The sequence below is a fragment of the Porites lutea genome, chromosome 10 (assembly GCF_958299795.1).
Source record: "Porites lutea chromosome 10, jaPorLute2.1, whole genome shotgun sequence".
NCBI classification, from domain to species: Eukaryota; Metazoa; Cnidaria; class Anthozoa; order Scleractinia; family Poritidae; genus Porites; species Porites lutea.
Genome location: NC_133210.1, coordinates 14,872,839 through 14,899,724, shown reverse-complemented (window position 1 = coordinate 14,899,724; position 26,886 = coordinate 14,872,839). Strand labels below are relative to the sequence as shown.

At 40.0% G+C, this 26,886-nt stretch overlaps 2 protein-coding genes and 1 pseudogene across 2 annotated transcripts in view; 2 read left to right on the top strand and 1 right to left on the bottom strand.

Annotated features, from left to right (window-relative positions):
• The window catches only part of LOC140950721 (uncharacterized), a 3,433-nt pseudogene extending 963 nt beyond the window's left edge, over positions 1-2,470 (top strand).
• The window catches only part of LOC140950926 (uncharacterized), a 19,646-nt gene extending 6,489 nt beyond the window's left edge, over positions 1-13,157 (top strand). Inside the window, exons 3-5 of the mRNA XM_073400141.1 lie at positions 10,513-10,810; positions 11,250-11,615; positions 12,772-13,157. Coding sequence (XP_073256242.1) covers positions 10,513-10,810; positions 11,250-11,615; positions 12,772-13,052 — 945 coding nt within the window. The 3' untranslated portion in view covers positions 13,053-13,157. The remainder of the gene's footprint in view (positions 1-10,512; positions 10,811-11,249; positions 11,616-12,771) is intronic.
• A 438-nt stretch (positions 13,158-13,595) lies between these two features.
• LOC140949569 (uncharacterized) lies at positions 13,596-25,539 on the bottom strand. Its single transcript, XM_073398727.1, has 8 exons — positions 25,400-25,539; positions 23,681-23,867; positions 21,872-22,033; positions 21,286-21,363; positions 20,773-20,840; positions 20,357-20,443; positions 15,681-18,295; positions 13,596-14,519 (listed from the first exon to the last, which is right to left on the bottom strand). The coding sequence occupies exons 2-7, from the start codon at positions 23,766-23,768 to the stop codon at positions 15,704-15,706; spliced, it is 3,075 nt and encodes a 1,024-aa protein (XP_073254828.1). The 5' UTR covers positions 23,769-23,867; positions 25,400-25,539; the 3' UTR covers positions 13,596-14,519; positions 15,681-15,703.
• Positions 25,540-26,886: the final 1,347 nt, after the last annotated feature.

The window sequence follows — 26,886 nt, the reverse complement described above, 5'->3', positions numbered from 1 at the left end:
ACACCGCCTGCCGAATATGTGAGAGTGCGTCCAAGTCAGGAAAGCGGCCACATACTCACAACTGTCGAAAGAATCATACTGGCACTTCCAAGTCAATGGAGGCAGAGGCAGTAGCAGAAATCTACGAGCGTGCCAAAGCGTGTGGTATTCGCTACTCTACCTTTATAGGAGACGAACATAGCACCACCATCGCTCGAGTTAGACAAGTTGCTGGTAAGTTTGCAAACCAAAATTTACTATTCCACAAATAGCTGGAATGAATGCATGTTACCTAATCTTGAAAAGGGTAAATACGACCTTTTTTAAGACCGATATTCAATCTCTTATCAGATTATGACGTAGGAAAACATGCTGATTTCACCCATGTAAAACGAGGATTTGGAGGTGACCTGTACAAAGCTAGATCGCAGATCCCAGCGGGAAGCAAAACCCTACTTTCAGATGCTGTTATATCATACCTTGAGAAGTGCTTTGCCTATGCAACTTTATCAAAACAAAGACAACGAAAAAGGACTGAAACAATCTCTCGAGGCCATAGTCCCCCACGCCTTCGGCGACCACGCAAAATGCAGTTTGGAATGGTGTGGAAGGTTAAAAAATCCCGCGGGATATAAACACGTGGGCCTACCAGATGGTAAAGATTTACAAGGCGCCGCCCTCAAGAAGTGTCTTACTGATGTAATTCAAAAATATGCGACGCCAGACATGCTGAAAAAGATAGCACCACTTTCATCCTCTCAAAAAAATGAAACAGCAAACAGCGTAATCGGGACAAAGTCTCTGAAGATCAGATACTACGGGGGGAGCGAAAGTAACGACTATAGGATTGCAGCAGGTGTTGCACAAGTGAATGAAGGTAAAACTGTTGGCGTAAATTTACTAATCAATGTCAATGGTAAATGGAATGCTGTAAAATTGGGGGAAAATTGGCGTATCATTTCTAGCGTTTCATGTTGTTAACGAAAGCGGGGCGGTATATCTGCGACCATTACTGTTCAGTGTTAAAAATTCGTAGCTCCAAAAAATATTTTGCAACCCCTACTAAGACAAGGGTCATAGATGATGGTAGGCGAAGAAAGGGTGGGGGATCAGTATTTTACTTAGGGTCACGGAGTGGAGCAGGTATGGCATTATCTATATAGAAGGGATTGAAAAGCTTCAGTGGGTGATCGTTTTTCCAGTGAGCGACTGCACAGACATACGTTTTAGTTATCAAGCTAAAAAAATGTAATTTTCCATATTTCAGGATACAGTTATGTTCAAAGAGTTATGAAAACATGGATATCGAGAGCGGTGAAGTCTGCAAGCAATACGTAGAACGTATGTCCGCTAGGCAATCTCAGGACAAAGAAAGAAAGTCATCAAAGCAGTTCAAACACCAAAGAAAAATGCTACATGCACCTGGCTCGTAGAGCGAAAAGGAAAGAAGGTGAGAAGAGGGAGGGAATAACGTATTGCTCAGGCATCGCAACAGAGCTGAGTACCCTGCAAGACGAAATTTGCGAAACTATCCTAAACATCAACATGCGTGACGTAGAAAAAGTCCGAAAAAGACGCTGAGCTACCAGCGAACAGAGTACCACCGCCACCAGCAGATAAACCACCCAGAGATTCCGCCATAATCTATTTTGATGTGGAAACAGCAAGTCGAACCAAAAACTGCGAGATTTTGCAGTTAGCGGCAGTCTCTAAGCACTCTTCGTTCTTATCTTATATCACTCCAACTTTTGATATTGCTACATCTGCAACAGCAGTTCACAGCTTACGTGTCGTATATAATAATGAGGGGAAAAGGTGCTTGTCAAAGAAGGGGGTACTTCTGGAAACGTGCCCCAAAGAGGAAGCATTTAATAACTTCCTCTCATTCTTGGAATCAATGAAGCACCCCTGTATCCTCATCGGACACAACGCCACAGTTTTTGATACACCAAGGCTGCTGTATCAAATCTCATTGTGTGAAAGGGAATTGGGAAGGGGACTCAAAATGCCTATATTTTTTGCAGACAGTTTTCCCTCTTTAGAAAAGGAAACATGGCTTCCTAAATCGAAGACACTTGGTTCCATCTACCAAAACGTAACAGGAAACTCATTTAATACACATGATGCGCTTGAAGACTCGACAGCATTGCAACAGATTATGGATGACGAACGACTAAATTCCTGCGTCTCTGCAATTGTCGATAATGCTGTCCATATAAAGGCAGCATTTTACAGCATGAAAGTAAAAGCGGAGACATCACAGAGGGTATCTACATTCAAAGGAAATATGGACACTTTGCTGTCCTCCTATATGGTAGAAACGATGGCAAAGGCGGGTCTAATAAAAAAAGCCATCAAGAACGTTCATGCCATTTCAGGCATGAAGGGCGTTGTTGCTCTCCTGACTGGAGCACGAGAGGGTCGAGAAGCAAGAGTGACCAGCAACATAGAAGTCCTGACAAAGGTCGTTTCCTTTTTAAATAAGCAATAATACAAGTTATAATACAAGTTAACGTTTCTTTCAGTATCTAATTGGTCAAAGACGCCTCTATACTTTGACTTTTAAATAATTTGTTTACGAAGAACATGTAAAAAAAAAAGAAAAGAAAAAACAAAGAAAAATCACTACACTGAAAATGAAACAGAAGACAAAACACGGTTTGCAAACTAAACGTCTAATTATGTTTTATACACATTGTTATGGGACTAATAGGAGCAAAAAAAGGTTTTGTTAATGACTGATATAATCATCGGAAAAGGCTTACAAGGCTCCTAACAAAACAAGGGCAAATTATGCCATAAATTTGATAGTAAATAGATTTCCATATGTAAATATTAACTATTATCCCCAAGTGGTATACTGCACGTGAGCATGTGATAGGAAAGTCAGCGATCTTAAATATATTATCGTGCGAGAGGGTTTTCATTGCTGTTGAAAATTGGATGGCGAGGTGTTCTCAAACTAGCGGGCTTATTTCTCCTCAGAACGAGAACCTTTGAAGCTAAAAATTGCCAAGCGATTTCTGCAGATGCTGTGTTTTGTTTTCTTAATATTTTTGTCGATAATGAACGGACAAATGCAGAGTAAGTTGGGTAAATAGAATATATTTAATTTCAACGCGCATGTAGCAGAAAGTTGGTTGTATTAAAGCGCTAACTGTGTTCGCGGTAATTGTCTGATTACTCATTTTCTTCCAACAATGCTTTGGGTAAGAACAACGTTTCAGTTAAGAGGTAGTTTGTCAGCTCTCTTCCGCTATTTGTGCGTTTACGTTCACAAATGCGTTAGCCTATTATTTTAGTACTAAATTTGACCAACATTTTGTGGAGCGATTTCTACCGTCACGATTGCCTTCAAACTTGCAGACATAAAACTAGAGAGCTCTGAGGCTTATTTGCTGAAGTTAGGGAAAAATCTGTCGTGGGATTTCGACGTTATTTTCCTTTTTCGTGAAAATCAGGTTTTAAATATATGCCGATATCTCAAAAGTTTTTATACCTATAAGAAAATAAATAACATTTTCTTAAAGTTCCATCATTATTTATTAAGGATGCAAAAAATCGTAGAAATCGGTTGAATCTTTCACTCTGAAAAACGCTAATCAAAAACATAACCAACACGCATATGGGCCTCACAGCGCATGCTCTTTGGTCTAACCAAAATATATCTACTTCATCGCGAAAGTCTTGTGCTGCTTCGGTATTAGAACTGAAGAAATTCAGTTAACGGCCTTGAGGAATTTTCAGGTATCCAAGGCTTTTGAGGTAGCTGGTGAGAAAATACCGTTAAACGTTCCCAATCACAGATTTGAGACTTGAAGTTTGCATATGCTTGACGGTTCATTAAATATTTCTGTGGACTACTTCACGAGGCGGTAAGTCAAACCCGAATGGCTTGTTAAGATAAACGTACCGAAATTCCAAGAATAAAACTTTCCAAAATATGAATTTAGCGTCCTTTTATTTATCTTTGTTCGCGAACATTAACAATTCAGCGAAGCTGCGGCTTTGAAATGCGATATCGTGGGAAAAGAAGACAAGTATAAATATCTAGTCGCATTGTAGACGCATCACTTTAGGGAACGATTTACTTTTTCTGTTTTTTTTTTTTGTTTTTTTTTCTTGCAAGTCTGTTTTTGGGAAATTTACGACAAGAAGCTCAAGTTTTCATTCATACGCGGCTACTTCGTGTGAATACGATAACGTGGAAGTCAAAGACAAATCAGTAATGTGTCATGCTTCTTTTAAGAAGAAAAAATACACTGACATCTTTGCCAGCTATAATTTTTATTTTATTTTATTTTTTCACATTCAAATCTTTTTCTGATTCAATTTCCGATATGTAGCTAAGCTATTCTATTTGAAAATTGGAAAATCCAGTAATTCTGCCTAATTAGAAGTGCAAATGTTGTTTTGGAATCGCTGAAATCAAGAATCGGCCGGTCGAGTTTACTTCAACAATAGCATTTCTAGGGAAAACCCGCTCACACGCCAGACACGCCGCACGTTCAACCGCTTTCGTGCAAACTTGAATGGACCAATCAGAAACACTTTTATTGTTTTTTGCTGAAACCAAGCAGAGACAATCTTGCTCTAGGGTTCCCTAGAGCTCTTGATCTCTCTCCTCTACATGCGCAGAAGAGCTCTGGGTCGAGATTGTATTGAGCACTTTTAGGGGGAACTGAGCACGCGTAGTGAGTTTGGCCTCTGTGTGGGGAAAGAGATTGAGGGGACAAGCGACTCTGGGGGGAGAATGAAATTCCTGTCTGTTTCTGACTTCCAGGTTTCTGAGCGGCTTGCAAACGAAGCCGACCCTCTCTCCTCCACAGAGGCCTCTTTAGTCTTCTCTTCGTACGGGCTGGGAAATGGGCAGAGGTGAAAAGTAAGCACGCGGAGGCTGGCCGGGAAGAAGAAGAACGAGGCGCGCTAGGGATTCCCGTCTTCCTTCGCGCTCCCCCTATTCTTCATTTTTCCGGTCTTTCGCCTTTCCCGGCGATTTTCGCCTTTTCCCACTCCACTGAAGGAGCCTCTGCGGGGGAGAAAGAAGCCAACTCCATTCCCAGGGTCTACTCTGTTTTCAAGATGGCGGCTTCGCTGGCCATGTCTTTTTTTTCCATCCTCACAAAATTTAAACGGGTCAAAAGTTTTATTTCGTGGACTGGGACGAGCAATGGCGGCGTAAAGACGCTTATTGGGGCTGTCCGCAGTTTCTTCTGATATCTGAGGTCCCCGTAACGGCAAATGGCCGAATTCATAACTGAACTACTAGGAAAAAGGAGAAACAGGTTATCCACCAGTTCAGACGACTCAACCTCTTCACCTGACAACAAAAAAATCTCGAAAATCCATCTCGACAGACGGAGAAATAGCCGAAGAAGACACAATCTTAACCGCGCTAGATATGACAGGAAACGTGGCAAAAAAGCTTGAAGAAATCCTTGAGCGTTTAAAAAAGCTCGACGCGATAGAATCATCTATTAAAAGCATCGAGACAAAGCTCAACTGCCTAGAAGAGCGTACAGCAGTATTGGAAAATTTCAGACAAACTACGGAGAAAGACATTAACGATCTTAAAGAAAATGGAAATTTCACGAGCTCACAGTTATCTGAAATATCGACTGAGCTAAAAAATCACCAAGTTGCAATCACTGATTTAACACAAAAGGCAGAGGCGAGTAAAGAGTTATTAAAGGAACTTACAGCAAAGAATCTCTACCTAGAAAGTTACTCCAGAAGAGAGAACATCAGGTTTATGAACATAGAAGATGGCTCCTCCGATGAACCCGAAGATGTCGAAGAAACCCTAAGAGATTTCTTAGAACGCGAACTGGGCTTCCACGACGCAAGAAGCGTGCATGGAAATCCGAAGAGTTCATCGAAGTGGAAAAAGCAAGAATGGAAAGCCCGGGCCTATACCGGCCCGTTTTCTGAGATACAAGGATGTCCAGAAAATATTCTCACTCGGGCACCGATTAAGAGAAACGGACTTCCAAATGTTCCGCGACTATCCTGCAGAAATTGTCAGAAGACGCAAAGAGCAGATGAAGACCTTCAAAGAGGCAAGAAGAAACAACATTCCTGCATTCTTCAGTCTATCGAAACCAGATAAGTTATTTATTAGAGGTCGAGTGTGGCCTGTAGGAAAAAAACTGATCATTAATCCTGAGACTGTTTCATAATTGTATTACGGGGACAAATTTACTATTCTTTTTTTTTTCTTGCGGCTAGTCACCCCTTAGAGGTGCAAAGCGACAACCCAGCAAGAAAACATTTTAACTTTGTCTTTATGTTTTTTTTTTCGATTTTTTTCTGTTTTGTTTTACTTTCAGTGCTTTGAAATATCTTTTTTCAGACCTTTCTGTACTAAACCGACACTCTATATCTCATTTGCACAAATCAGAATAATCTCTTATGCTATTTTTCTTTGGGTGAAAGTTGCCAGTTTCTTCTTTCTTCACAGCAACAAAAGAAATAGAACTTGCAATTGTTTCAATTAATGCTAGGGGATTAGGAGACAGAAGCAAGCGACGGGAATTCTTTAATTGGCTGGGGAAAAAACAAATGGCCATGTATTTTATTCAAGAAGCTCATTATACTGAAAATAATATGCATGACTGGCGAGCTGAATGGGGTTATCAGGCCCTTTTCAGTTGCTGCTCTAACAAAAAGGCAGGCGTTATCATATTGTTTAACAATTCTTTCACCTTTCAAATTTCGCGAACATACTGCGACCCTGGGGGACGCTATATAATCTCTGTGACTTGATTACAAATGGGAAACAATTAACCTTGGCAAATATATATGCTCCAAACAACGACGACCCAACTTTTTTTACCTCGGTCTTTGAGCGGTTAGCAGATTTTAAGTGCGATGGGGTCATAATTGGCGGGGACTATAATTTAGTCTTGGATGTTGAGAAAGATAAAAAGGCGGCCTTGCAAAAACCCACAAAAAATTGTTGGAAGTCATAAATAGCGTCTGGAGAATACAAAACCCCGAACAACGACGATTTACATGGAGACAAAAGAACCCCGAAATACAATGCAGACTTGACTTTTTTCTCGTAAGTCAATGCACATCTTGCAACTCAATCAACACAGATATAGCCCCTGGTTATAAGACATCATTCACTGGCCACGTTGCAAATTTCGACGCATAATAACATGAGAGGACGGGGCTTCTGGAAACTAAATACCTCATTCCTAAAGGACGAAGAATATATAAAGAAAATACAATCCATTATAACTCAAACTAAAGATGAATATGCACTGGATAATACTGTCGATCCAAACTTAATGTGGGAAATGATAAAAATGAAAATTAGAGAGACATCAATTGAGTTTGGCAGAATAAATAAGAGAAAAATGTTTCAAAAACAAGATGATATAGAAAAGACAATCAAAATCCTGGAGGAGCAGACCGCTAACATTGATGCCACTGACTGCCAAAATGTATGGTCAGAGTTAGAAAAGAAAAGACGGGAACTTGAAACCATAATCGAATACCAGACAAAAGGGGCTTTTCTAAGATCTAAATCGCGATGGTACAATGAGGGCGAAAAAAACACTAAATACTTTCTAAACTTAGAGAAGAGACACTGCAAACAAGGAACAATTACCCAATTGAAACTAGTTAATGACAAAGACTTAATCCAATCCGACAGGGAAATCTTACACGAGTGCTAGACCTTTTATAAAAATCTCTACAGTTCAAAAGTACAAGTTAACGATTACCCGGAAGTTTTCTTTCCACCTACACTAGAAGTATTAAGTGAAGAAAGAAAACAGTATTGTGAGGGTCTTTAAAGTTCCAAAGAGTGTTTGGAAGCATTAAACGGTATGGCCACGGAAAAAACACCTGGTACTGATGGCTTGCCGTGTGAATTTTATAAAGTTTTTTGGAAAGACGTAGGCGAAACACTAACAGAGGTCCTGAACTTCTCTTACCAAACAGGAAAACTCGCTGTATCACAAAGGGGAGGAATTGTCAAGCTTATACCAAAGAAGGACGTAGATCCCAACCTGATTAAAAATTGGCGCCCATTAACACTATTAAACTGCGATTATAAGACTGCATCAAAGGCTATTGCAAATCGAATCAAAATAGTTTTACCGGAACTTATATCAGAAGATCAGTCAGGCTTCATTAAAAACAGATGTATCAGTGACAATATACGCACATTAGATAGCGCTATTAAGTATGCAGAAAATAAAGGGTTACCCGGTCTACTTCTTTTCCTCGATGTTGAAAAAGCTTTTGACACGTTAGAGTGGTGATTCATAAACCAAACGTTACGGCACTTTGGGTTTGGCCCCTCACTGTTAAACTGGGTTGAACTATTTTACTGCAGTACCGAAAGCTGTATACTAAACAATGGATGGGCAAGCAATTTCTTTGAGTTAAGTCGAGGTGTTAGACAAGGCTGCCCCCTATCGCCTTATCTCTTCATACTGTCCGTAGAAATTCTCGCTGAAGCTATTCGCAATAAGAAAGAAACAAAGGGTATCAAAATCTATAATACCAAAGTTAAAGTAAGTCAATATGCGGATGACACGATACTCATTTTAGATGGAACTGAAGAATCAGTAAGAGCGTCACTGTTACTGATAGAAGCATTTGGGAACATATCTGGCCTAAGGCTGAACAATGAGAAAACAGAGCTCTTGTGGATAGGTTCTAAAAGAAACTGCAACCTAAAACTCTGTCCGGAAAAAAATTTTAAATGGCAAAAGGGAAAGGTCAAAGCACTAGGCGTGTGGCTCTCTAAGGATCACCAGTTAACACTCTCTCTCAATTACAACGAGAAATTGGCGAAAATCCAAACTATCTTGGGATGCTGGAAATTTAGAAGACTTAGCTTTATAATAGGGAAAATAACAGTACTAAAAAGCCTTGTAGAATCCCAACTAGTCTATATACTCACGCCTTTGCAAACGAATCACCAAGCAATAAAAGAGATCAGCAAGCTTTTTTTCAATTTCTTATGGAACGGCAAAAAGGATAAAATTAAACGCTCGATCATGATCAATGACTACCAAGAAGGAGGACTAAAAATGATTGATATTGCCTCTTTCAATAAATCACTCAAGGCTACCTGGATTAAAAAGTATCTAGATTCAGGAAACCGTGGCAAATGGAAAAACTTCTTTAATCTGGCGCTAGGAAAATACGGAGGAAGTCTTTTTTTCGAATTAGGAAATCTTAACAGGAAGGATATTGATAAGCTAAAGATAGAAGACCCTTTTATCAAAGAAATTGTAGAAATTTGGTCTGACACTTTCTTCGAGAGGAAAATAGTATCAAAAGATCATTTTCCATCTCTACCTCTGTTACAAAATTCATTAATAAGAATAAATAACGCACCAGTTTTCTGCAATAATTGGCTTACCAAGGGTATAACAAAAGTTAAGCATCTAATGGACGAGAATTCTCTCAACTTTTTTTCCCTTGACCATTTTCAGAATAGATATAATATTCGAGTAAAACCCTTAATGTTTTTCGGAATCGTCTCAGCCGTGAAATCTTTACAACGACAAATCCCGAGAACACATCAGCAGTATGAAAGTCCTTTTAACACATTTAACACATCATCTAGAATTGCTTACAAGCAACTAATAGCAAATAAAAGTGAAAAACCCATATCTTGTATAGACAAATGGCATAAAGACGTCCACTCTTCAACCGATAAAAATGTTGACTGGAGAAACGTTTTTCAAGCAGCAAACACTTGTACGACGAACTCAAAACTAGTTGATTTTAATTTCAGATTTTTACATAGACGTTTACCAACTAACAGCTATCTGCAAAAAAAAGGAGTTAAAGAGGACGGAAAATGTACTTTTTGCCATGACGAGAAAGAGGATTTGACGCATTTATTTTGGAAATGCCAAAAAACCAAAAATTTTTGGGATAATTTCTCGATATGGCTTCAGTCGTGCCAGATCCGCCAACCAGGCAGTTACTTAGACATGACTACCGCTTTGGGCCTAACGCCAGACAGCTCTTCCTTTAAGCTCCATATAAACTTCTGTTATCTTATAGCTAAGAACTTTATCTGGATATGCAAAAAAATGTTTCCCAATTCACAACAATTTCTTGTTTTATCTGAGACATATATACCAATTAGAAAATAAGACACCGAGCAATACAAAAAAATGGAAACCTTTCTTTTCCTCGCTGGGTCTTGTCTCCTAACTCCAAAAACATAAATTAGTAATATCTGCACCTACCATGAATATTTATATTACTTTCACCACAAAGAAAGCAAAAAAAAAAAATTGTAAAAATTAATTATAGATCATACTAAGTACAGTAATATATGGAATTAGCACTGCTGTAATCGAGTTTAATATCTGTAAGTATTGCCATGTAAGTGTGTAAATTCGCTATTTGTTTTTTTTTTTTCTTTTTATTACTTTATTTCTTCTGTATAATTTTTTTTTCTTTTCTGTGTGTGTTTTACTTACAATAAAAAAAAAGGCTTTATTTCGCAGTAAAATATCCGCCGTAATTTTAATTTTCTTTGTCAAATAGGATGCCAAGGTTAAGAAGCTATTTGAGCTGTTGTCCAACAAGACTGGGATACCAGCGGAAGGATCACGTTTACTTTTCGGCGGCAAACAGTTGGATGACGATGATAAACTAATATCGGACTACGGCATCGAAAAACGGTCAACACTCTTCCTTGTTTTCCGACTGCGTGGCGGCTCAGACCAGATCCGCGTGAAAGTGTTGGATGACACAGTGGAGCTCAGCGATGCCCCGGATATGATCACGTGGGATGACGACCCTGACAACAAAAGGGTCAAGATGCCTTGCGGGCATGCGATAAGTAAGAGCTTCATTACCTTAATTTTTTCATCGTTGATGCAAGATTTAAACAAGGTTTAGCATGTGATCAAAACTGGTAACAATTAGGCTGGGACAACTCTATACGCGTTACCACCTTGCTGAGAATCACACGTTAACTAACTTTTGCTTCCCCTTCCTCCATCTTTCCTTCAAATGGCCAGCCCTTGAAATTTATAAATGTAAAGTTTCGTTAAAATGGACAAACGCTGAACCTCTGTTGGGGAAAAATCTGCAAACAAAATAGCTTTTTGGACCCGGAATGGCTTAGGAAGTTCAGTGAGAAATAGAGAGCTTCACATCTTTCAGGAGACGGGGAGAAGTCAGATTATCACCATGGCAACAACCCTAAATCAGGCAGCTTTATCGTTGCAGTTTAGATATCTTCAAGTAAAGCCTGTATTAATGTGTTTATCTCTTAGCTCCAGAATCACTGACCCTATATTGCCGCAGCATCTTGACCGAAGGAAAATGGCGATTTATGTGTCCGTACATTAGCCAAGACCAGCCACCGAGACATTGTAACAACGAATGGGATTACCTCGACGTTCGACGCTTGGCCGTTTTGACAGAGAAAGAGAAGGAGGAGTTTGAGGAGCAGATCGCCAAGAACCAGTTTAAGGCTATGGGCATTCACGAATGTCCAAAATGCAAGTCAATGGTGGAGAGAGAAAACAAAAAGGAGATACGGCTGACCTGCATTCCGTGTAGCAAGAAGGGAGAAAGGTACGAGTTCTGCTGGCATTGTCTGAACAGGTGGTACAACGGCTCCAGCAGGACTCAGTGTGGTAAGACTTAAGTGATAGTGATAACAACAAGGAGTGTTCCTTAAAAGTTATGGGGTAATGAGCGTTCTTTGGTATTGCTCAGAAATTTAGGTTTACGCTAAACTGCTGGCTATCAGGTAAAAAAAAATATTCAAGAACAAGCAGGGAAGCAGTTCTTGCAAGGTTTCACTTCAATGGCTCACTACCCTTCCAAAGAAAATAGAGAAAATGACAGCATCAATTTCCTTAGCACCCAAAACAATAACAAATGTAGCACTAGATGACTAGTTGAATTACAAGCTTACGAAAGCTGCTACGCTTTTGAGCTTTGGAAATTCTGGTCACAAAACAAACTAGAATGTTTCACATGGATGGCTTGCAACCCTTAAATGCCCCCAGCCCCCAGAACACTAGCAACTGCTACACTAAAGGAGGGCCAGTATATTAAAAAGTTGTATATTTTAAAGGGAGCTGCTAAACACTCGGGGGACTAGGAGAATTCTCGAAAGATGCAAACTTTTGACTGCGTCTCGGGTTTACATAACTGCCTCAAATTCTTCCAACCCCCTTCGTGTTTAGACGAGGCTATGTAAACACGGGAGAAGTCACCTATTACTTAAATGGTGCACGCGGGTAGTTTGGAGAGCACGAGAAAAAAGGGTCAGAGTTGCTCGAGGCGATAGCAGTAGCCTGCGTAACATGGCGGTTTTGTCGAGCCAGGCACACGAGCGGCGAAGCCGCGAGAAAAAGTTGCTCCCGCCCCAATCTCCTCGCGGTTTCTCTGCCCTCCTCCGCCTTTATTACTTAGCGCGCCCAACCAAAACCGCCATGCTACGCAGGCTACGATAGCAGAAGCAACTCTAACCTCCTGAGTGCTCGCGAAATTTCCCAAATGCACGATAGCTCGATAAAGTGTAATTGTGCACAACTAAAAACATTAACCAACTGTTTTATAACACATTGCCGGTGGAAATGTGCATCCAAACCGAAGCCAAAACTCGCGCAAAAAAAAATTCTAGCGACGCGATTTGCTAAAGTCATCAGCGCGCGCCATTGCATTTTGTGCAATGTTACTGAATTTGATTGCGCGGCTCTGCTGGCTATGTTATAAATAATATTAGTTAAGATTTCACCCGTCCGATTTCTTTATTCATTATTTTACTGATTTACTTTTTAGGAAACGCTGACTGTTCCGGTGAAGACAAGCGTCTCAAGGCTCTACGTGATTCCCCTAGGAAAAAAATAGGGGAAGTCGAGGGTTGCCCCTCCATCCGAGCATGTGTGTTTTGCGGCACGCTGATTGAGCACACGGAAGCTTGTAAGCACATGCACTGCAAGTGCGGCAAAGATTTCTGCTTCATTTGTTTGAAGCCAAAAGAAAACAGTGGCTGGAAATGTGGAGGCTCTGGTGATTCCTGCCCTGTGGCACCTGTCCAAACCATGATTCCTGGAGTATAAACTGGAAACGTTGTTGGGGCACCAACTCTAGTTCGACAAATGCTCGTATTTAGAGGAATAACAATTCTAGAAAATTAGAAACTTCTAGTAATTGCCCAGAATCGAACACAGACTCGTACCCAGTCGCTATTTATGAGACCCCGCGCGCCTCAACCTAACCCCCAATCTTCTCTCACCCCAAAAACACGAAAATAGCGACTGGGTACGAGTCTGAGTCGAACAGAGGTCCAAAAGTACATCGATATACGGTCAGAAGCATACAGTAATTTGATTTTTTTGCCGGTGTAGCGAGTGTCCGTTTCTTAAACGTTTCCTAAAGGGACACGATGCCATTTCAGGGACACTTAGACATTAGAAACACTTATACCCCATTAACAGCAAAGTTTCAACGCGTTTAAAAACTGTTTACTTAAACATGGTTTAAAATTGTTTTCTTTATACAAGTCACTAACTGACTTTTGTCGACTTCAAATTCAACACAATGAAAACACACAGAATTTTTTCAGATTCATAAATGTGTCCGGATTTACTCTATTAGGGTGTTCTGATTTATAGGCATTTGTAGTACATTCATTCGGATCCAAAGTATTCTCTTCAGATTTCGAATTCAAAATGTCTAAAAACGCGACCATAACGAGACGTTTTTTTCTCAGTTTCATGCATCTGCGTATAAACGTCGTAAACGGCGAAAAAATGCAGCAAAATGGCCGTGTTTGTCACAAGTCGGAAATAAATCTCCGCTAGTTTAAACCTTGCCTTAAAATCACATTACTTTTCAAGGCAAACTTTACAAGACAAGCATTCGAATGAGTCATGGAACTAGTTCGTTAAGAGTAGCATCCCAGGGACTCTCTTGTCCGTTTTTGAAAACTTTCACCACCGTTTTTCCCGACCCGACTGACCGCCCCTGGGTCTCCAAGTAGATCAAGAGTATACTCCACATGCTATTTGGTGAAAGGGGTATTTTGGGTCTTATTCGTTTGAAATATAATGGTTACGTAAATATAGATAGAGAGTTAAAAACATTCAGTAAAAGAAGTTGAGAACTACTAACAAGGCACTATTTTCAATCTTATTGTCTAAAAAAACCACTCCGTTATAACCAATGATCATAAAATGGGTTATCAACTCTTCAGTAAAACTTCGACTCACCTTTTAACGACAAAAAGCTGCTAAATTATGATTGAAAACATTTTTTGATGCCTCAGCTGCTTATAAAACGCAAGCATTTATGAGCATTTATTAACATGCAAACAAGAAAAACGAGTCTCTTCAATTTCTTGTGAATGGCAGTAATAAAAAAATTAGTGGAAAAAGCTTTGTCTAAACCTTAAATAAAATGATCATAAATGATTTTGCAATGAATAAGCCGAATGATATCCTGATCTTGAAAGTGTCCGTCTGAACTAGTGTTCGGTTTTTTCGTAGTTAACTGACAAAGTAAAACAGGTCTTTTATCACCTGCACCTACGAGGAAAAAAAAAACAGACTGTTAGAAACCTATTAAGGCCACTAGTGTTGTCATTATCTGCGGTAACGTTGCATACAAAGAGTTTGCTATCGCCGGAATAATAGAATCTGATAAAACAGTCAGTTTACAAGACAAAATTACATTAGGGATCGGAACTACATAATTGAAAGTATTAAGAAATAATTGCGGTCAAATTTAAAAGGGTCATTTCTTAACAAAATTATATGATTATACAGTGATCCTACTAACAGATAGTACCAGCTATTATTGGAAAGAGGCAAGATAAAGCGAAATGTGACCATTTTTCCTTTGCTTATTGGAATCCGACTTACAATACGAGGAGCCGTTTATTTAGGTCAATTGCCCTTCTTTTAAATCAGTTGAAGACTGCAGATGATAAACAGAGATAGAAAAACTTCATAACGGTGGTAAAACAACAGAAGGTTTAATGTGTAACTTGGCCGGCGAGGTTACCGTAGTGTAATGTTTTTTCTCCCCGGTCTTACTAAAAACAAACTTAGTTATACAGTACTCGCTTTCTTTTATGATCATTTCTGTTGAAATGATGTTTGAATAAGAGCCTTCAGGATGATTAACTAAATAAATGACGTAATCATTTCTTCATTGCTTTTGTTAAAGATAATTAGTGTGTTAGCCCAGGAGCCGATTACTTGGGGCCTTCATATGTGCTGTACCCGTGAGTCAACCCATTACCGTAAAGAATTATTTTTAGAGGCTAGTCGGCTCCTGGTGAGCCATTGAAGTAGATTTAGTCGAACTCCACTAACGGCCACTTTCTTTCGATGGACAGTCCTTTAAAGTTTTTTTTTTTGGCTTTTTTTTTAGAGGAAATAATGGTGAAAATGGGCTCAGCCAATAAATCCAACGATATAACATCATAATGACGTTACATTACGTAACTGTGTCAATCAAGGTTTATTCCTGGATATCGAAAGCAGCCGTGAGTACATTAGACAGTGCCATTTATCTGGCGCTATAAATGTACTTATTTATATATCTCTCTCTCTTTACTTATGCTTCAGTTCATTTAGTAACATTTCTTAGTGTTATTAGTATGTAATTAAAGTATAATAGGATGTGTGGCCATAAATTCCTTGCAATAACGGTGTCGTTAACACTTATATAGGACATTTTACCTCGACGCAATGCATTGTGGTATCTATTTGCTTCCACTAAATTCTAACTTGACGTCATCGCCAATGAGTACGAATGGTGCCCAGAACTTGATTGCACTAAATTCCTCAGATTCTCTCATGCAGTTCATTGCTTGATTCAAGGCTTCACTCGCACTTCTCCCTTTCACAACATGCTGATAAAAATTTTTCATAAACTCTAGAGTGGCTTCATCATCAATCGCCCACAATGACACCAGAACAGAACGACTACCAGCACCCAAAAATGCACGTGCTATACCGACCACACCTTCGGCTTTGATCTCCCCACGAGCACTGTGACAGCAACTGAGTACAACTAGTCTTGCTCGGATCTGAACGCGCAGTACATCCCTCATCGTCAAAATGTCCTTTTTCACACCTTTGTTCGACGCTAAGGCAATATCACCTGTTTCCATATTGCCATGTGCAGCCATGTGCACCAAGGCAACAGAACCGAGTCGTCTCAACACCTCATCCTTTGTGGCCTGTGTTCCAATTAGAGGTGTGCTGTTAAGCATTTTGCCAATCATTTCTACTTCCTCCCTGGCACATGGCAGCGGCGATAGCTCTGTCAAAGGATCACCCACGAGAAGAGCACCCGTGTTGTGATGATAATCTAGCGGACAGTCCGCAATCATTTTCAAACTTGTGAGGGATGGAGCCACGCGAATTTTGAATGACTCGCAAAGGTACTTGGAATCTGGGCCCTTGAATGCAGCAAAAGAGGCCAAGCAAAGTGGACCCTCAGGGACGAAGATGAGTTCGCTGCCTAAAAGTAGATCTTGAATAGGCTCAATGATGGTGTCATACAACGTACTCAAGGCACTTTTTTGGAGGTCCAACTCCTGGGTCTGTCTGTCGTCCTGAGGTGATCTCTTAGCTACCAAGCTTTCATCCCTCGCCAATTCGAGAGATCGATCTTCACACTTCAAAAGATTTCTTGTGCCAATTTCCTGTTGCAGGCCTTGTGAAAGAGCATGAAAAAATTTTTTCACCTTACACCGCGAAGTAAATTGTTTCTTTCTACATTCAACACCCTTTCCTTTCTGGCAGACCCAGAAGTTTAATTCTCCTTTTCCAAAGGATATAAAGATTGTATTTGTAGGTAGGTAACTTAACAGGTCATCGAATGATGTGGTTTCTGTTCCTGATCTAGCATCATTCCTTTCAAAGGCATAATTTAATTGAAGAAGATCTTTTAAGCCCTGCGCTCGAGCTTGCTCGGCAGAAAACAAAGCTTTTGTAACGTTGCCTTCCGCCAATAACAAGCGCACAAGTGCACGGTACGCTGACCAGTATTGATGACGAAAACTTATTTTCCATTCGTCGTTTGATTGAAGACGCTCTCTGACACTATTTAACAAAGTGATACTGTGCTCGTAATACTCAATTGCCACTGGAACTTGGCCAAGTAACTCAAAAGACCCACCAAGATTTGAAGAAGCTAGTCCCTCTTCCAAACTATTGCCCGATTCTTTCGCTATTTCCAGATGACGTTTAAGATACTCGATGGCAGTTTTAAAATCTCCCAGATTGTGATATTGGTTGCCAAGATTACCATACGCACCACCTTCTCCTGATCTGTCACCCAGTTCTTTCGCAATTTTCAGATGACGTTCATGATAGTCTATGGCTGTTTTAGAATCTCCTAGAAGGCTATGAACATTGCCAAGATTACCATACGCCCCACCTTCTCCTGATCGGTCACCCAGATCTTTTGCAATTTTCAGATAACGTTCATAATAATCAATTGCCGTTTTTAAATCTCCCAGAGTCTGATGGGCAATACCAAGATTGCAATATGCATTTTTCTCTTCCAATATATTACCGAATTCTATCGCAATTTTCAAATGAAGTTCGTGGTACTTAATGGCGGTTTCAAAATCTCCCAGATTGGAATGTTCGTTGCCAAGACTGCCATATGCTCTACCTTCTCCTAACCTGTCACCCATTTCTTTTAAAATGTTCAGCTGTCTCTCGTGGCAATCTATAGCTGTTTTAAAACCTCCAAGACGGCTATGATCATTTCCAAGATTGCCATACGCTCTCCCCTCTCCTGATCTGTCTCCCAGTTCCTGCGCTATTTTCAGATGACGTTCATGATAGTCAATGGCAGTTTTAAAATCGCCAAGACTGAAAAAGGCGAGACCAAGATTGCCATACGCTCCTCCTTCTCCCCGTTTATAACCCCATTCTTTCGCCACTTTCAGGTGACGTTTATAGTAGTCTATGGCTGTTTCAAGGGATCCCAAACTGTGATAAGCAATGCCAAGGTTGCAATATGCCTTTCCTTCTCCCAAAGTGTCCCCCAATTCTTCCGCAATTTTTAGATGACGTTCACGGTAGTTAATGGCTGTTTTATAATCTCCGAGACCGTGATGAGCGTTGCCAAGCTTACAATACGCACTTGCTTCTCCGGATCTTTCACCCAATTCCTTCGCAATTTCTAAGAAACGTTCATAGTAGATGATGGCTTTTTTAAAATCTCCTACACCGCAATGGGCGTCGCCCGAATGTAAGAACGCGTTCCCTTGTTCGAATCGGTCCTCAAAGATGTTATTCGTGCTAAAATCGTTGACCTGACCAGTGGCAGCTTTCTGCAAAAATTAAAAAAAACTACATGTTGCATTATAGTTTAAGTTACAATTTCCATTTGGAAATTAGGGCCCACGATGACGTCCGATACTTATTGATTAAAAACACTCGTTTTATGGTTCACACGATACATGGGAATTCAAAATAATTCCTAGTTTAAAAACAGGGCTAAAACATGCTTACCTCCATCGATCCATCGATGCTAAGTTCATCTTCGATAGTGCACGTTTAGGTTTGTCCAGCTCCGGAAATATTCTCCAAATAGCAGATGTCGCCCTTCGAGTTGTCTTCTTGCTGTTTTTGCCATGTTTTTAGCTTTTTTTCGCCTAGTTCTTACTCTTGAAATGAGTGAAATGTGCGCCATTTTCTGTTTACACAACCAAAACAACTCAACCTCCTCCCCAGGTCTTCTCGGTTAACGGTGCCTTAACCTGCACGAACGCGGCATTTTTGACGTCATTTCCTTTTTAAACACAAAATTCTTCCAAATTTGGTCATCAGAAACTGGTTATGGTGAAGTATGTGTGTGTATTTAGCCAATCAGAATCGGGGAAATATTTTAAATGAATAATAATTTTCATTATTTTGTCGGCTAAGTCCGAAATGGGGCAAGATGAAGCGATCCTGTGTTCTAATTGGCTACCCTAGAAGGCATGATGGGCCTATCTTGTCCGCTCTAGTTATCTTGACCTCACCCTTGATAACAGATATTACTAAAACGAGGAATGGGGTGCGGGCAACGGGGAGCGGGGATCGGGGAACTACCAAATAAATAATGGGAACAAAACCATCTTTGAACCTTTGCCGTACGACTAACTTTGTTTGCCAAGCTATGATTTGTTCCTATTTTTCATTTTCGCTTGTTCGTTCCCTAACATCCGGTCAATAACGCATCTTTCTCATAGATTCTAACCAAAGATAAAAACATCTAAATGAGGTTAACAGGCAGTCCTTGAAAGACAAACTTTTTTCTCGTTAATGTAAAAGCTAAAACAAATAATTTAGCCGTAGTTGTTTAAAATATTAACCGCAATATTTTCTCCCAGAAAAACATAGTCATTTTGAACTGAGCGTCAAGAAAGCTGCTTTTGACGAAGGCATGTCTTGACCCGTTGATAAATATATTCCGAGTATTGCAGCGTTCGTATTTGAATAGGGAAGTTAATTTCTAACTTGAAGAGCAAAAATCTTTTAACAAACATTGTATCGCTGGTAAAGGAAAGTGATTTACCCTAAACTTTATTGAAATGGAGTTCGTGGAAGAAGTGTGCAAGAGGGAGGGGTTTGAGTAGTGATACTTCCCGGAAGTGCTTCGTGTTTCAGAAACCGAGTTAACTACTGAACGTATGGGTCAATGCCTGGCTCGCAAAAATATTTAAACTATTGAGACAGTATGGTATCCTAGTTTTAGAAGCTTTGACATTGTGGTAAGGAAGGGGTTAGCATTTGTCATCTGTACTGTCGAAAGGTTTCCTTGGTGTTCCGAGCCCATTTCCAGAAGGTAGTGCTATTTTTTATCTTGTTCTCAGTCAGTATTTGGATATTACTGCCACTGCACGACTTAATTACTCACGCTCGTGACTGACCGACTTTACATTTCACACCCATTTATTGGGATCAACATTCGTTGTATATATATACTGTTCCATCTGCTTATCCAGGTAGTATGCACATGCAAACCTATTAAATGACCTGGCTCACCATGTCCTTAGATATCACGTAGTCTGCCTGGCAGGCACAAATAAAGTGGGGGGGGGGGTGGGGGTGGGGAATCGTGAGGGGGATGTCTCTTCCTTCTTTTCCCAGTCCCCTCTCCCTTTTTCTCTCTCCGTCCTTGTCCCCTTTTGATGCCTGGTATACAGGGTAATACCAAGAGACGTTTCGCAAAAATTTGCCCATTTGTCAAATTATAAAATTTGTGCATGGTAAGTATTTCTAACTCTTCACCTTTGTGTCATTGCTGTTTGATTAACAAAATTTACTTTACTTTCCCTGGCAAATAAATTAGTTTCTGTTTTAACTTTTAACTTGATACCAATTATTTTAAAATCATTTATCATTACCTTTTTTTCTTGCTTAACTCTCATTTCACGTTCTTCCTTCACAGATCGGCTCCGCAGTTCCAACAACTTCTGGTTGTTCGGATCGATCTTTTTTTTTTGTTAAGTTGTAAAATAATTCTTATGAATAATTAACCAAGCTAGAAAGCCATCTAACTTATCTCGAGTCACGCAACGTTTCATCGGTGATAACCCAACCAGTGTATTGCAAAGTACTTACAGCAGAGTACACAAAAGACTAAATAATCACTTAGGATTGCTCATCTAATGAAGGAGAAGTTTACAAAGGAGAGAGGTCAGTTCTCTCCTCGAAAGCAGCCGACTGATGTTCATTTAGACTTTAAATTGAAATCAGGATACGTTTTTAATATTGTTAAAAAAGAATAAAGAAAAATGATTTCAGCTCCAGTCAAGGATACTGCTAATCCCTTATCACACCATGTGATGGCTTCGTCGCACTTTTTCAACTGCACGCAGGCACTTGCCCCTGTAAATACAAAAAGTATAGTTCCGTCAATTAGCTACAACACACATGAGTTAATGATACTAAATATTGATTTGGGACAAACCATACGAAAATTTCTGGGAAAGAATTAGGGGCGTAAAGTAGTATTGTGTGGAAAAAAAATACCTAAAGGCAAAATTTACTTTTACTGAAACATTTTTTGTCGAGCAGTCCTCATTACGGTGTCTTGCACTAATATAATGTACAGACCAGAACGTTTTGGAGCCTGAGAGTCTGGGATTTTCGATAATTTGGTAGTACAAACTGCATATACCTACCCAGACATCTCTCAACATTTCGAGTGGTTTACCCTTACATTAAATGCGGTTTTTTAATTGGTAAAAACGTTTAGTAAGCTTAAACATTTTTCGTGATCGCTTGGACAGAAAGAGATCTTAGTTTGGTGACTGGATCATAGCTGACTTACCTCGCACAAAAGCTTTTAAAAGAGATGGCTGTAAGCCAGTGGCAATTTTTGCATCATTAAGCGATTCGGTGTAATCACCTGCCACAGAATGAACAATCGGTGAGAAACCAGCCATAAGAGGCAACCAACTACCTTTTTTCTGCTAAATAACTGTTCGAAATAGGATTTTATCTAGAAATTTCTAAAGCCTAAGGAAGGCTAAAAACGTCTGGAAATCAAAACAGACAAATCGTTTTTACGAGCAGTAACAAATTAACTAAAATGGCTTTTAAAACATAGAGGAAACCATCGAAGAATCTTCTGACGTATTCGTTGGGTGCCCCTGGATGCGTCTAGCATCTTTTCACCTGGGGAAAGGGGAGGGGGTTACTCAAAAAAGTTGCATACAGGGAGGCTCCGCCCCGAGGTCGGTCCAACCACTTACCCTTTTATAGACCATTTTTGACAAAAAAGGGGACCCTTTCGCATAACTTCTCGAGACGCTATTATAGGGAGTAACTCCCAGGGATGTCACCACACTGCTTGCACAAATCCAGTTCTGAAATCTTAAAGCAGTTTTTTAAAAACAGAAATGTCAACCTCTCACCCAAATTAAAATGTGCTGCTGCCCTGTTGTTGTATAGTTTGGCGTTCAGCTCTTCATCTTTATAGCTGACTTTGATTCCTTCTGTGTAGTAGTAAATGGCATTATCAAAATGCTTCTTATTGTATTCATCGTTGCCTTCGTTCTTGTAAACCTCTGCAATTGCTAAAAGGTGACCGAAATTACAGAAACGTTAGTTTTGTTTTAATAATAAGAAAATGCTGTGATCATAAGTTTTTGTGTGTTATATTGACTTCCAAATTTATCAGCATTTCCATATTTAACTGAGCTTCTACTAAAGCTACCCGCATATTAAAACACAATTTTGGAATATATTTTAATTGATTTAGAAATAAAATCGCATAATTCTTCCTTCATGGTTTCAAAGACGAAGTTTCCATTAGCCACAATCTTGGGGTGGTGGGCGTATACTCCCTATGATAGGTCTGCCCGATTGTTAACATCTGTAAACCTCAGAAGAAGGCTGGTGTGGCCGGCCAAAATATATTTATGACTCAAAAATCAACACACGTTGTTATGATCAACTTTGCAGTAGTCTTTCGACTTCTCGTTTTTTAGTTCTGCTCAATTGTGCTCGTAAAATACTGGAAGTTGCCGACTGGAATGAAAAAAAATTGCTACCTGAATTTCAAAAGTTTAATGCTACGTAACTTTCTTGCTATTTTAAATTTAAACGTCAACCTTTATTCTCTGATCAGGGGCGGATCCAGGATTCTTTTTACGAGGGGGTGCACTGGTCTCTTGCTCTACTTCAACACCAATAAGCCACATATTTTTTTTTTGCAGAATACCAGTTGTATTAGAAAACCGCAGGTCATCTCAGGGGGGATGCGCACCCCCTGCACCCTCCCCCTAGATCCGCCCCTGTTGATCTACACAATGATGGTTTACATCGATGAAGAAAAATAGCTTGAAAATTACTCTTAAAGTGTTGCTCGCGAATGTGGCGATACCACAAGCATCCCAAGCTCACTATGAAAACACTATGAGATCCCAGAACAACATTATACTTCTTATCTAGTAAGTAATTGTTCATATGAATACAATTATAAATTCTAGGACGTTGGTTAAGAATTATCCTTTTTGCTATAATTTATCGAAAAGTGCATTTACCTTTTTCCTTTTAAGCTTACATTTCGGTTGACAAACACTCAGAAAATTCGCATAACCTGAAGTTTTCTGCGTAATTTTGCTCAAAAAGTGCTCAAGACAGAAAGGCCGCAAAAGTTGCTCGAAGCTGCTTGGACCGCAAAAAGTTGACACCAACGGCAAAAGTTGCTCAAAACTTGCCGACCTCAATCGGGACATGCCTACCCTATGAAGGCCTAGAGAGAGGCCCCTCCCCTTATCTTTTTTAGCCTTCGGGCATGTAGAAGATTATAAAAGGCTAAATATTTAATTTCTTGAGTTGAAGTATATAGAAGGGTAGGGAAATTTGTCATTTAGGTATTACACCATATGGGTGTATAAATTTACTTTGTAAAACTCTACATAAAATGGGAAGAAGGCTTACTGTTGGTAGGCACCAATTTTCAATACAAAGGTACACAAAAGGTGTACCTTTTCTGCCCAACATTTTATACAAAAGGGTAAGGGGGTGGACCTCGGGTGGAGCCTCTCCCGCATAAAACGTTCCTGAGTAGCCTCGGGCAACATACGACCACACACCTAAGAAGATGACGGTATCTGAAATAGTTAGCGGTCTATAGACTGACAGAGTACGATTTCCTTTCTGCCCGCGCCCTGATATTATGGAAAGCAAAGCACAATGAAAAGAACGTTAATCATTACCTCTCAAAGTGTCATCATCAAACTTCATTGTATCCTTATCAGTTGTAATATCACTTGTTTTTGAAGCTTCGATTGAATTTCTCGCCATGGTAACCTCTCATGACCTTTTTCCTAGCCTGCCAGTTGATAATTATTATGTCAGCTGATACAGCCGATCCTCCAGATTCTTGCCCTCAACGACGGTCTCCTTCAAAATACGTTGAAAACACTTTTTAGGCTAGCTATAGTACTTTTAGATCTCAAGAAATGCATTCTCAGCAGCGCTTTGAAATTTGTATCTGTTTGGTCATCCTGGGGCATTCGAGTGTGTTCGAAATTATCAGAGCTCCAATATTAGTTTCCCGACAAGTTTAGATATACTATTTAACGTTTTCGAAATTGAGAATTTTTCTAATCCCTCTCCCTATCGCATTTTTGAATCCGAAAACTTTAGGTTTCCTTTTTACTGCAATACGAAAAATAGCCTAACTTGAGGAGTAAAATGTGAAGAATAAAACTTCAGAAAATCGTAAGGAATTTATTACATAAGCTTCGAAAATTGTACATGAATGGAACAGTCATCTGGAAATTTTTTTGACGTCCTCAAGTAATAGAAAATTCTAGGCAATATTTGCTTCCGCTCGAACAGATATTTTACAGAAAGCAGTCGTTGGGTGCCCCTGATCCTCCCCTTGCACTTCTGACAGCCATGTTTTTCAGGGTCTGAAAAGAGGGTCCTCATACCGCACTCCCGCTCCTCTCTAGGACAATCCCGCGGGATTCCCGCATCCCGAACTTCTGTCATCTCCATCCCGAAAATCGTTTTCTTTCCTAGTATCGCATCCCGTGCCAAGATTTAGGTGAATCTTGCTTCCTGAGCAGTGGTCAAATCCCGCATATTTTGCGTTTTTCCGAATCCCGCACGACTGTTGTTCGGTCAATTCCCGGATCCCAACAATGCCTTTCCAGACCCCGGTTTTGCGTCTGATTGGTAGACAGTACATACATTCACACCAGGGACCTCTTCGACCATGACCGTGATGGGGCTACGACAAAGTTGAAACATGCATGAGGGGTCACTGTTCCGCCATTGATCACGCCATCATATTTTACGACGCCAATAAATGGCCGTCCTCACTTGGTATACCATCCGATCCAGTGAATATTAACAAAATTAATATTTTTCTCGCGGATTTGGTTGTGAGAAACAAGCAAGCGGTGTTATTTTCGAGGACCTTCACAAGGAACCCCACCATCTCTCTCTCCCTTGTCTCTTAGGCAGGAGCGCTGGATGATGTCATAGCAAACAACTAAACGGATTTCAAAGGAAAGTTTCACGCGCTAAATACATGTATGTATCCGAAGAATCAAAGTAATTATAGTCAGGTTTCTTATAACTTTAATGGCTTGCTATCAGGACTATCAGATATCAAAGGAAGCTGAATTTACACCAAAATCATTTGATCTTTGATCGAGTAATGATTCTTCGAATGTTCTTAATTTGCTCCATTATTTACCAGTCACCCTTCCACTTCTTGAACAAACCGAAACAACATAGGATAGGGTGTAGGCAGCAAAGGAAGAGAAAATTCCTAATAACTGATGATCTAAACGTGGAAACGTGAATCAACAAAGAGGTCTCTCATGTTGAGATAATCAGAAATGAGAGGAAAGTCTCTCAGACTCCATTACCCCGAGAGACATTTGCTAGCGGAAAAATCAATGAACTGTATTACCTACCAAAGACACCAAAACCGCTTGATTGATCCTGACGTCAACTAAGAAACTAGTAAGCAGCTGTCACACTCCCTTCTTAGGTTTATGAAATGACAAACCTCACGATATTCCTGAGTTGAATACGCGGAGCAGTTTTAGCTGCCGACGACTGGTACAAGCAGCACAGCTAAAAGGGAAACTTCCCTTTTCTGAGAAAGCACTGTCATTCATCGCTTGACCTTCAACCGGAAATTCCTTGACCTACTATAACAAGTACTGGTTTTCACTTTCACGCCATCAAATCAAAATTGTTCAAGAAATAAAGAAATCATGGTGAGAAAGTGTGCGATATATATCTAGCCAAATTTTGAAAACGTTACTGCCAAATATACCTCTTTTCGGCCAAAAGCTTCAAAGTAGCAAATACAAAAACTAAGAGTAAGAGTGCTGTCATCACGGCTTTTTCTTTTCTCCTGCTTTCTTTATCCTCGCTCCGGGGGAGGGGGGATACTTTCTAGTAATAGGTTAATGGGGATGTGCCGCTGGATTGACTATAATGGGGTCACATTTTCATTAGAGTTACTAGAATGGGATCGCACTTTTTCGATATTTGGGGGATCAGAAAATTCAGGTTGGTAGGGATTTAAAATTGGGGAGATTTTTACAGCATTAAGTTTAACCAATGTGTCAATGACCTAGTTAAAAGACTTTTTGAGGTAGATGCGTAAACAGAAAGTTACTAAGTTGGGATAGCGAAAATTATAAGGTGACTAAGATGGGGTCTATATTTGGCCACAGAATAGACTATAGAATGGGGTAAGGGTTCTGAGAGGCCAGCGGTACATACCTAGCAAAAATTAATCCAAATAACCCCCGGGCCACGCTCATTCCTCTTCCCCTTTCCTTTTCCTTCGCTAATGTGATTTACGAGCTTATCGGGTGCAACCGCCCCTCCCCCCCGCGGGGAAAAACCTTACGTGGCTAGAAATCTCGGACATTGAATTTGGTGAGACTTACATTCGATCTGTCACGCAATGGACACCTCCGCTGGATTTTTGCGTGTTTTCGGGCTCATAGGTTTAAGACACTTTGAGTAGCGGAATTCAGAGTTGTTTGTGGTCTAACTGAAGCCGCTGACTGAAAGTATTGCCCATAAAAACTGTCCTTGAAACAAGCTTGTGAACGAGTGGTTTTGGGGGAAATTTGGATGAATTTTAACCAAGATATGGCACAGCGAAGATCTTGAGGTTAAGCCGAGGATGGCGTGGTCTATTTTGGCTTGTTTTAGACCACAAGAAAACGCATCAGCAACAGATTGCGGAGAGATGTCCTGTAGCGTTTCTTAAAGCTTGGCTTCAATAGAATCAAAATCGCAGTGAACAAATTTCAATTTACGTTACGGCGCAAACCGGGAGGCATTCATCGAAAGCTGGTTTTACTGTTTTGAGTATTCCGCCATAATGTCCTCATGGAAAAATTCTTCGGATCTTCAAAGATGAATAACGCATCAA

Bases quoted from the DNA above. Each gene is read 5' to 3' on its own strand.
- LOC140949569 (XM_073398727.1), bottom strand. From the start codon at position 23,768: ATGGCGAGAAATTCAATCGAAGCTTCAAAAACAAGTGATATTACAACT. The intron at 22,034-23,680 runs GTAATGATTAAC...GTCACCTTTTAG, and splicing joins TGATGATGACACTTTGAGAG to CAATTGCAGAGGTTTACAAG. The intron at 18,296-20,356 runs GTAATGATAAAT...TAATTTTTGCAG, and splicing joins GAGTTAAGCAAGAAAAAAAG to AAAGCTGCCACTGGTCAGGT.